This window comes from Salmo salar, chromosome ssa11 (genome assembly GCF_905237065.1).
Source record: "Salmo salar chromosome ssa11, Ssal_v3.1, whole genome shotgun sequence".
Lineage (NCBI taxonomy): Eukaryota > Metazoa > Chordata > Actinopteri > Salmoniformes > Salmonidae > Salmo > Salmo salar.
In genome coordinates this window covers 87446190-87458552 of record NC_059452.1, presented here as the reverse complement: position 1 = coordinate 87458552, position 12363 = coordinate 87446190, and the positions used below count along the sequence as shown (strand labels likewise).

At 41.9% G+C, this 12363-nt stretch overlaps 1 protein-coding gene across 1 annotated transcript; it reads left to right on the top strand.

The window, feature by feature from the left end:
• Positions 1–201: 201 nt before the first annotated feature.
• mpx (myeloid-specific peroxidase) lies at positions 202–6419 on the top strand. Its single transcript, XM_014128513.2, has 13 exons — positions 202–400; positions 659–818; positions 1035–1219; positions 1313–1445; positions 1585–1714; positions 1841–2047; positions 2426–2789; positions 2994–3154; positions 3359–3617; positions 3744–3914; positions 4119–4356; positions 4450–4738; positions 4866–6419. The coding sequence occupies exons 2-13, from the start codon at positions 661–663 to the stop codon at positions 4872–4874; spliced, it is 2304 nt and encodes a 767-aa protein (XP_013983988.1). The 5' UTR covers positions 202–400; positions 659–660; the 3' UTR covers positions 4875–6419.
• Positions 6420–12363: the final 5944 nt, after the last annotated feature.

The following is a 12363-nucleotide window of genomic DNA, read 5'->3' as shown; positions in this document are numbered from 1 at the left end:
TATAAAGTGTAATATTGGAATTTGAAATCTGACATGGTACAGGTGTCTTCTTTATTTAAGCCCATAACCATGTGTGTGAGGTGTTTACTTTTGTTTCAAAGTAGATTTGTTTAAGACTACAAAGAAACACTCAGTGTGACCCTTATTTTGCCCACTACAGTAACAGGTTAAATAATATTATCAGTCAATGGTTGATTAGGTTAAGGCAAGGGCAGACCTTTTGGAAGAAGTAAGAAGGAACTACATACTGTCAGTCACCCCATCTGAGAGAAGACAGATGACAGGGGGCGGGGCTTTGCAACATGGACTATAAATAGAACAGTTAGAGAGAGCACCATACATCTTCAGACAAGAGTTGACCTCTTAACAAGACTTCACAACAAGAGTTGTTCAAACAAAGGTACAATTTTATACACTGTTTCTCTTGTCTCATCTGATAATCAGGTTTTTTCAAATTCTTTCTGTTATCCATGGTAATTCTGATCCATGCATGATTGTGTTATTAATATTGTGTGCAAAAGCTGTATTTTTTTAATACTTTAGAGATGTCTCCGTAGTTAACAAGACAAGTTATTAGCAAAAAGATGCACACATTACATTTAAGAAGCAGCATGTTTTTTTAAAGGATGACATCTGATTATCCCCCCATTTTTTTCAGAGATGAAGCCACTTCCTTCCCTCCTGGCATTGGGATTGTGCCTGATGTTCAGCCAGCCAGCCCTGTCTACAGAGGAAAGTTTGGGTGGCCCTTTCATTCAGAGTTCAGTGGAGGAGGCAAAGAAACTTGTAGATGAAGCATACAAGTACTCCAGAGAAAAGTGAGTGAACCTGACAGTTGACCTCTTCAGATGTAGTCGACAATCTTTGTCTTTGTAAATTGGGTCAAATGAAATGACTAGCACTAGCACAACTTTCTCAGTCAGTCGAAGGGACATGTAATGTAATTTCTAATGATTAGTACACTAAATCTACCTGTATACTGATAGGAGCATGTTTCTATTCATAATTCTGTCATCTGCTTATCCATATCCCAGGAGTCTGGAGAGAGTGCGTGGGCAGTCCACCAGGCCCTCGGATGTCCTGCGTCTCCTGAAGCAGCCTGCCAGGGACACGCGCTCTGCTGTACGGTCTGCAGACTACCTGGAGAACACCCTGAGACTGATCCATGAGAAAGTCCACAGCACGCACAGGCTGCACAAACGCTCGCTCAACGCAACAGGTCAGTCGCACACACCATCACAGATACTCACACAGTCATAATAAGTACACATTCTTTATTACAAGTCTTCCTTATCGCTCTCTCGTTTCTCAGACCTGCTCACACAAGAGCAGCTAGACACCATTGTCCGGGTAACTGGCTGTGCAGCTCGTGTCAGCAAACCCTCCTGCCACAGCACACCCAACATTAACAAGTACCGCACAGCCACCAGTGTCTGCAACAACCTGTAAGAGCTCCAGGGCATTGCGGGTTTAATACTTTCACTCAACAATTTGATAGCCTTGTGTAATGTGCACAGTCGTTGTATAGGTTGGAATAAACTGAGGTTTCTCAATTCTGATGTGTATTTTCTTTATGCTTATTAGGAAGTTCCCTCGTCTTGGAGCCTCAAACACCCCCTTCACTCGTTTCCTGCCTGCTCAGTATGACGATGGGGTCTCTCGGCCCATTGGCTGGGACCGAAACACGACCTTCAACAACTTTGTGCTCCCTCTGGTATGATAACAATAAATATAGTTGGAATAACTGCTACTATGTTGCCACAAGTTAGATATAAATTAACATAATTGTATTCCTCCTTCTCCCTCTACCCTCCGTCCTTCCTTCCCTCCCTTTGTGCAGGTAAGGGAGGTCTCTAACCGTATCCTGGCAACCAATGACTCTGGTGTAGTGAACGATAGCGAGTTCACACACTTTGTCACCCTCTTTGGCCAGTGGAACGACCACGACCTGACATTCACGCCCTTCTCTCCCAGCATCCGCTCCTTCAGCAACGGCCTGGACTGTAACGAGAAATGTGAACGCTCCGAGCCCTGTTTCCCCATCCAGGTCAGTCACAGCTCTCACATCACACCACTTACAGCAGGCACTATGACTACACTCTTAGACAAAAAGGTGCTGTCTAGAACCTTAAAGGGTTCTTCGGCTGTCCCCATAGGAGAACCCTTTGAAAAACCCTTTTTTATTTCATGTAGAACCCTTTTGGTTCCAGATAGAACCCCTTTCAGATCCATGTAGAATCCTTTCTACAGAGGGTTCTACCTGGAACCAAAAAGGGATATCCTATGGGGACAGCCAAAGAACCCTTTTGGAACCCTTTTTTCTTAGAATGTATACGGTCATCCCTGTATATCTTGGTATTTTCTAACCATGGTCCATGGATTATTAGGTCTTCACCCTCTACCATGTCTTTTTCTCCATGCCCAGATTCCTCCCAGAGACCCACGCTTGCCCACTGGCCCAGACAGCTGCATCCCAGTCTTCCGATCAGCGCCCGCATGCGGCACAGGAGAGTCTGCTTTCAATTTCGGTGGCGTGGCCACGAAGAGGGAGCAGATCAATTCACTGACGGCCTTCCTTGACTTGGGGCAAGTGTACGGCTCTGAGGAGAAGTTGGCACTTGACCTCCGTGACCTCACCAACAATGGGGGCCTGCTGCGTGTCAACCAAAACTTCACAGACAAAGGGCGCGAGTTTCTACCCTTCACTAACTTGAAGGGGAACATGTGTGCCACCCGCAACAGAGTCACCAATGACACCAATGCCAGAGAGGTGCCTTGCTTCATAGCAGGTTAGCCTTTTAAGTATGTTTGTCTGAGGAGTAGACCCATGTATATTTAGGTTAAAGTTGAAGGAACAGAATGATGACAAGAATAGAAAACTAGAGTCATTCTTTGACTTTCATGTACAATAGTTATCTGGATACAGACACACAATGTGTATGATGTTCATCTCAATCACTATTTGGCCTCACCAGTAAGTCTCTGTTTGCCAGGTGATGCCCGTGTGGATGAGAACATAGCATTAACATCCATTCACACAATGTTCATGCGTGAGCACAACCGTCTGGCCCGTGCCCTGAGTCGTCTCAATCCACAATGGGATGCTGAGACACTCTATCAGGAGGCTCGCAAGATCATGGGCGCCTACACCCAGGTACCACAAACTGACATATATCACTAATACCCATGGTGTCAGTTCATTATCTCCAAGAGACGTCCAGGGCATACTTTCTAACACACGCTCTCCTTCCCTCTGCTTCTCCTTCTCACAAAAATAACTATTCTTGAATATTCTCACATTGACACAGCTTCCCTATCAAATACACACCTAAAAATAAATCTACTCTCACCCTCCTAGTTGTTTGTGTTTCGGGACTACCTGCCGCACATCGTGGGCCCAGACACCATGGCCCGGCAGCTGGGCCGTTACCCTGGATACAACGAGAACATTGATCCCCGCATTGCCAACGTGTTTGCTACAGCAGCCTACCGCTTTGCCCACCTGGCCATCCAGCCCATTCTGTCCCGCCTGGACAGCAACTACATGGAGAATGCCATGTTCCCCAATGTGCCCCTGTTCAAGGCCTTCTTCACCCCCTGGAGGCTAGTTTTTGAGGGTGAGTGGTGTGCTTTGCAGACCTCTTGCCAGTTGTAAGCCAATCCACTCTCTGGATTAATAACAGTATATAATGGGGAAAAGGTTACAAATGTAAACATCCTATTCTCTCTCTGTCCTTCTTTAGGTGGTATCGACCCTCTAATCCGTGGTCTGGTGGGTCGCCCAGCAAAGCTGAACACCCAAGATCACATGTTGGTGGACGCTGTGAGGGAGAGACTCTTCCAGTTCGTAGAACACCTAGCTCTGGACCTGGGCTCCCTCAACATGCAGCGTGGACGCGACCATGGCCTGCCTGGTACACACCTGCCTTATCCTCCATACCACTATACTGACACCACAGATAAACACATCTATACCGTTCTACTTACATATTACAGCTAATGCTTTAGGCATGTTAACACCAACTCCAAAATGTCAATCATCTCTCTCTCTCTTCCTCAATATATCTCTACCAATCTGTTCCATGCAGTCATTATTTTCTTTCTCTTCCCTAACCTAGGATACAATGCTTGGCGTAAATTCTGTGGGCTCTCAACGCCTAGGAACGAGGCCGAGCTGGGTGTAGTTCTGAACAACAGAGACCTGGCCCGTAGACTGCTGCAGCTCTACGGCACCCCAGCTAACATTGACGTGTGGATGGGGGGCGTGGCTGAACCATTTGTACGCAGGGGCCGCGTCGGGCCTCTCTTTGCCTGCCTCATCGCCACCCAGTTCCAGAGGATCCGCCAGGGAGACAGGTGTGTGTTTTTGTATGTGGTGTAGTGAGTTGTTCAAGTGTGTTTTATCTGTCAGAGCATGCATGTGTCATCATCTTGCCTGTTGATCCCCAGGCTGTGGTATGAAAACCCAGGCGTCTTCACTTCGGCACAGAGGGCTAGCCTGAGTCGTGCCTCTCTGGGTCGGATCATCTGTGACAACACTGGCATTTTGACCGTGCCCCGTGACCCCTTCAGAATCCCTGATAATGGGAACAACAGACTCATCGCCTGCAACACTATCCAGCAATTAAACCTCCAAGCCTGGAGGGAGAGACCTACAGAGGCCAAACAGCAGAACCAGGACCATAACCAGCAGGAGGATCAGAACTACGAGCAACAACAACAGGACCAGGACAATGAGGTCATTTGTTTAACTTCAGTATAAGTTAATAACTTGATAGTTCTGCACCGAGTTGGCATTTCACCCATCCATAACCCATTCATCACTCTCTTCTAACGTCACCCTCTTCTTCTCTATTCCTTTCTAGATCCCCTGATTTGAGGCCCGCTTGACCCTCAGGACCCAGCAGCAACACAACCCTGCAGTTCTCCACTTTCCATGATATGTATTGAACTACATTTAGAAGGAAACATTTTATGGTAATGTTTAAAATATAAATATAAACAACAAAGCAGAAAATACAAAACTAACACACTTATTAAGCTTGATACATATTACTGTATACCCATATTTCCTTATGAGCATACAAAAATACATAGTAGCTTTTTATTATATCAAACTAGGTAGCTGGGGTTCTCAATTTTCTCATACGGAAATATCACATTCATTAAAGGAGCAATCAAATAATAGCAGTTCAAACAATAACAAAGCGGTCAACCCACAACTGTTTTGGTAAATAGCTGGGGGATGGGGCTGGAGCTCTCAAATCTCCAACAGAGATAGGACATTTCTAGATTCATATAATACATTTTGGCAGGAGTGTAGTAAGTCTTATGAATTATCTTGAATTGCAATAATGTATGTCTAAGGTTGTAGGAGCAGGTATGAACATTTTCACATATCTGTGATCAATAGTTCTCCTCAATTTCTTCCTTCAGATCTGTTTAAATGTTCCTTATAGGTTCTGAACTATGAGGTAGAGTTTCAATCAACACTTGATATAACTTGGCAATCAACTTCTTTGGCAGAGCAGCTTCTTTCAGTATTTTCTCTATGCTATATGCCTTAGGTTCATCCAGATTCTGTTGAAGTGAATAAATAAGATTTCTTGGTTGTAAGAACTTAAAGAAATTGACCTTGAATAACCCACATTTTTCTTGTTATGGATTGAATGACAGTAGAGAGCCATCATAGCACACATGTTCAAAATTCACATGCCACTTTGGAACCAGGACTTAAGGGTGATGTAATTAAACGCTGGAGGTAATGTGGGGTTGTTCCAAATAAGGGTGTCTGGCGATATCGTTTTCTTTGCATTAAAAGTATATATATTTGCATTCTTCTATCTGATATTTTGTTATGCCATTGTTACTGTGACTTTGTATGTGTTGTTTACTCATTCCGTGTCAACAAATCAAGGAATACAGTATGATTTTTTTTTTATGCATTTATTTGTGCAAAAGGAATGAAAAAGACGACTTTATTTTTTTTTAAATCTAAACGTTTACAAATTATAAAGTAAATAAATAAATAGGAAAACTAGTGCTGAATTCCTCTATACGCATCTACTGTAAATCAGCTAACAGTTCTAGTAACATATTTTTTATAATTGTGTAATTTGTTTATTATAAACAATCTTAACATTGTTCGGTGAGATGTTCAAGTCAGTTATCAATTGTTTTATATAAATAATGAAAAAATAAATATTATACAACAAAACTATAGAAATGAAGATTCTGCACACTTCCTGAATTTGGTGCTTATTTAAATGTGTACTGCACCTGTATCCTTTTTCTCTACCGCTTTTTATGGTTTATTTCACACATATTTTATTTTATTGAAACACTGTATTCATGTGTTTTATTGCATAAATATTAACTGCATCAGAAAATAAACATTCTTAGCTAAGACAGTAAAACCATTTTTATGGTGTGTACTGTTGACCTTATTTATTCCTTGTTCCAAGTGTTGAGATGAAAAAAATAGATGGCAATGGCCTTATGGGGCATTCTGCTGCGTTCATGTCGTGAACTTGTAAATATGACCTTCCTGTTGGGAAGAATGCAGATGAACGCCCCTCCAACTCGTAATTATAACCAGGAAACTCAGGTATCATCCCTGGACCCTGAACTCTGATGTCACGCACCACTGAAAATGTCAACAAACATGGCTGTGATTTCAGCTGTCAATGGTGAGAATGGTTCTTGCATTACCCCCAGCACTTGAACACTCCAAGTCCTTCCTCCAAAGCAGACAAGTCATTCCTCAGATCACTCATGACATGAACGTGGCATTCATGTGCTCTTGAGAAGTGGGAAACTGGAAAGTGGAAGGTCGTAAAGCCGACATGATTGTGTTCAAGTGCTTTTGAAGTCGGACCAATTCTTCAACCAATTACATTTTAGCTAGCTTGATAAGCTAGCTAACGTTGCTAATAATAAAGTTAGCTAGCTTGCTTGACATTGACAATATGGTCAATATTGGTTATCTACATTTTCCACTTTGATAAGTTTGTAATTAAAAACAATTATTCTTGTTATCTTTTGGTTGAAAATGTAAAAGGTAAGTGGTGAAACGTCACAACTCGTGCCGCATTCAAAACAACTGGGAACTCGGAACTGGGAACTCGGTGTGTGATTACTGGGGTGGCGTTGTGTTAAGGTGGAACAACTGCGATTTTATTTTATTTTATTTTATTTGGATCTCTTTTAGTCCCCATTTGGACTAATCTTCCAAGAGTCCTTAAATATTAAAATACAATTTATATACGAACACAATTTCACATATAACACACTATTACAAACATACATAATATACTAACGTAATAAACCAATAAATAATCAATCTAAAAAATATGAATTCTTCATCTACTGTAATCCCACAACATTTCTGTGTATTATATTTAAATTGTTTTAAAATAATGTATAAATGTATATATTGAAAGGTTTCTGGTTTGCTCAGTTAATTTATTCAATTTCTTTATTGCTCTAAATCGAAATGTTCTTTTGCCTATTTCTCTTTTCTGTCTGAATAACGCATAGATGGTGGACAATCTATTCCTAGTATTTACGGAATGTCTGTCTCTTACCAACTGATTACCGTTGTGAATTGTACTTGGCCGTTTTAAATGATGTATATTATGAAATAAAATAAGCATGTTTTTTTCAATTATCTTGTCGATTGATGACCAACCAAGAACATTGCGTATGACTGCAACAGAAAAACCATATCTCCACCGTAAAACAATCCTTGCTGCTTTGTTCTGTGCAATCTGCAGCCTCCTAACTTCACTTGATGATGCATTTCCCCAGACCACAGAACAGTAGTTCACTTGACTCTCAATTAAAGCTTGTGTTATTTGCTTAAGAATTTTTCCTGGTAAATATTTAGCTATCCTTCTGATTATGCATGCTGTTTTAATAATTTTTTTACATAGATTAGTTATTTGAGATGACCATGATAAGCAGTTGTCTAGCTGCACTCCTAATAGTTTGGTTTCTGCCACTTCTTCAATTTGTACTCCTCCCATACTTAATTGTATCCCATGCTGTTTTGGCCTTTTCCTAGTGGAACAGACCAACATAACTTTGGTTTTCTTGGTGTTTAAAACAAGTTTATTCTGGCAAACCCACTCCCTAATATTCTCCAAATCTCCTTGTAAAGCTTGCTGTACCTGTTGAACCGATTGTCCTGCTGCATAAATTGTAGTATCATCTGCAAATATAGTAGCTTGAGTTTCAGCTAGGGCATAGGAAAGGTCGTTGGTATATATTAAATAAAGAAGTGGCCCAAGGCAGCTGCCCTGCGGTATTCCACAGTTTAAAGCATGAGGGGAAGAAAATGAACCATTGATATAGGTGGACTGTTTCCTGTCAGTTAGATATGACTGTACCCAATTCAATGCTACCTCCTTAAAACCATAATGCATTAATTTTGTCAGAATTATCTCATGATCCACTAAATCAAATGCTGCACTGAAATCTAAAAATAGTACCCCCACAAACTTGCCATTATCCATAGCATTGAGCCACTGGTCAGTCATGTCAACCAATGCAGTGGTAGTGGAATGATTTTTGCGATAAGCATGCTGATTGGCTGTAATCAGATCATTATTTTCCATGTACTCCCATATTTGTCTACTCACAATACCCTCCAATATCTTACTGAGTGTAGGGAGTAGACTAATTGGTCGACTATTGGCAGGAGTAGCGGGTTCTTTGCAGTCTTTTGGAATAGGACAAAGTTTAGCATGCTTCCATACATTTGCAAACATCCCCTTTTCCAGTGACCAATTAAATATGTATCTCAGTGGAACTGCAATCTGGGGAGCAGCACAGCGAAGCAAAAAATTGTCCATAAGATCATAACCTGTAGATTTCCCATCAGGTAATGACTTCAAAAGGTTTAACACCTCCTCCACTGACACCGTTTGCAGACTAAAAGAGCAGATCTTGTTGCTCATAATATGATCATCAATCCATTGGACAATAGCTTGTTTGGAAGAATGTATGTTTACATTGTTGCTCAGTAAATTAATTTTCTTTGTGAAAAAATCTGCAAAATGATTGGCAATATCAACTGGTTTTGTTATTATTCTCCCGTCAACCTCCACACTAGATGGGCATGATGAGATAGATGTACCAAGTAAACCCTTAACTGTATTCCATACCTTTTTAGAATCATTTTTACAATCAATAAAAGCATTGTTGAAAAATAACTTTTTTTCCTTCGATTCAATTTAACTGCATAATTACGCAATGTTCTATAATTCTGTTCATCAATTTCTGATTTTGATTTGGCTGCTAAGACTTTTAACATATTTCTTTGAGAAAAAGCCCCACCCAGTTCATCATCAATCCATGGAGATGGACGAGCACCAACTGTACTCTTTCTTATAGGGGCATGATGGTCCATAACCTCAGTGAGAAAATCAATAAAACATTCTGTAGCGTGATTTAAATCATCCTCTAGATAAATCAGCTCCCAGGGTACAGCAGCCAAATCATTTAGAAATAGCTCATAATTAAATGTTTTAAAATTTCTCTTGACCACAATCCTAGGGGGTTTCTTTGGAACCTTGGTGTTCATGGTTATGGTCACAATATTATGGTCTGTCCAGCCCACTGGCATTGATCTGGCTTTTAAGCATTGCAATGGTATATTACAGAAAATCAGATCAATGCATGTGTCTGAACGATGAACCAACTTAATTGATGATCTAGTAGTATCATTAACCATTTGTTTCAAACCACAGTTCTCCGCATATCTCATCAATTTTGTTCTATTCAAATTATTGTGATCCTTCCAATTTATATTAAAATCACCCAAGATAAATACATCTCTGTTGCTATCTGTGGCCTTGTCAAACCCAGTGCATAAGTCATCCAAATAGGACACCTTAGAGCTAGGAGGTCTATACACACATCCTACCAATATGGCTGCCTGGTGAGGCAGATGTACTTGAGCCCATAGTGCCTCTACTTGACATACATTAAGGTTATCCCTCCTCTTAAAAGGTATCTGATTCTGAATATACAGTGCTACACCCCCACCATTCCTATTCCTGTCCCTTCTAAGTAGACTATATCCATGAATGTTAATTTGCCCATCATTTACAGATGCATCTAAATGCGTTTCGGTCAAGGCCAAAATATGAATATTATTTATCTTGACCAAGTTAAAAACCTCATGTATTTTGTTAGGAAGGCTACATACATTAACGTGAGCTATATGCAACCCTTTCCTTGTCAAGTGGAGATCAATAGAGCATGTATTCGTTATAGTTGAAGTTGTCATGATACACTACAACATACAAACTCAAATTTGAACATTAAATTAAAATAGCCAGGGAGTTACTCTAGAGTCCCGATACAATTGCCCGTTGATATGAACCTCGGCAAGACGGAGCTGCTCTTCCTCCCGGGGAAGGACTGCCCGTTCCATGATCTCGCCATCACGGTTGACAACTCCCTTGTGTCCTCCTCCCAGAGTGCTAAGAACCTTGGCGTGATCCTGGACAACACCCTGTCGTTCTCCACTAACATCAAGGCGGTGACCCGATCCTGTAGGTTCATGCTCTACAACATTCGCAGAGTACGACCCTGCCTCACACAGGAAGCGGCGCAGGTCCTAATCCAGGCACTTGTCATCTCCCGTCTGGATTACTGCAACTCGCTGGGCTCCCTGCCTATGCCATTAAACCCCTACAACTCATCCAGAACGCCGCAGCCCGTCTGGTGTTCAACCTTCCCAAGTTCTCTCACGTCACCCCGCTCCTCCGCTCTCTCCACTGGCTTCCAGTTGAAGCTCGCATCCGCTACAAGACCATGGTGATTGCCTACGGAGCTGTGAAGGGAACGGCACCTCCATACCTTCAGGCTCTGATCAGGCCCTACACCCAAACAAGGGCACTGCGTTCATCCACCACTGGCCTGCTGGCCCCCCTACCTCTGAGGAAGCACAGTTCCCGCTCAGCCCAGTCAAAACTGTTCGCTGCTCTGGCACCCCAATGGTGGAACAAGCTCCCTCACGACGCCAGGACAGCGGAGTCAATCACCACCTTCCGGAGACACCTGAAACCCCACCTCTTTAAGGAATACCTGGGATAGGATAAAGTAATCCTTCTAACCCCCCCCCTTAAAATATTTAGATGCACTATTGTAAAGTGGTTGTTCCACTGGATATCATAAGGTGAATGCACCATTTTGTAAGTCGTTCTGGATAAGAGCGTCTGCTAAATGACTTAAATGTAATGTAAATGATATAAAGTTTATCCATCACCATGGAGACTCGTTGATTCAGGCAACGTTTTTCCTTCATGATGGGATATCGTTTTTTTCTCCTTTCATTGATCTCGGTGGGGAAGTGATCATACATTCCAAAATCAGGGTTTCTGAGTTCTCTGCCCATGTTCTTCGTCATTTCCTTTTGCTTAATTTTGTCAAAACATGCAATAATAGCCCGTGGCCTATTTCCAGAGGCCTTACCTATTCTATGGACTCTGGAGAAAGTGACATCACGCACAACATCAGTGGGCAGTTTTAGTTGAGTTGACATAAAGTCTCGGACTGTGTCCTCACAGCCTCTGCTGTTGTCATTCTCCGGTATCCCTGAAAATATGAGATTGTCCCGCATTGATCGACACTGTACATCAAGCAAGGTTTCTTTAAGTTGTTTGTTCCCCCTTTGTACCACCTCCCCCTTGCTATGAATAGAGTCTACAGTACCTTTCAGCTCCGTGTTCTCTTTCCTTAGATCATCAATCTGACGTTGGCTAAATTCTAGACTAGCACATAATGCATTGATGTCCTCTCGTAATATATCCAAGATATCAAGTTTGGCAAGCCTTTCATTGATGGATTTTAACAAGTCAACATCCATATCTGTAAACCTCAATTGAAGATTCCCTGTATCTGTGACGCCTGCCGTTTGGTGCAACACAGACGTGGTGGCGAGTGTGGCGGGAACAGAGAAGACGGGGGGAAAAATGTATGAAATGTATGCATTCACTACTGTAAGTCGCTCTGGATAAGAGCGTCTGCTAAATGCCTAAAATGTAAAATGTAAGACATTGTCTGTCCTTTTGTGTTTTGAAGCATAGTCTTTACCTGACAAAGTCATGTTAGGATATGTCAGTTATCTTGTGAAAGCTTTTGTGCCGAACCCACTAAGGTGCAATGTGTAGGAGGGAGATTCCAAGATGTGAGAAATGTGTAGGAGGGCATGAGACAAAGGAATGTGTAGTATCGGTGGAAAAAACAGTGTGTGTCAATTGTGGGGAGGCCCATGTTGCTGGGGATCAGAAGTGCCCAGTGCTAGAGATACAGGTTGAGGTTGCCGGGGTCAGAGTAGAATAGAAGGTGTCG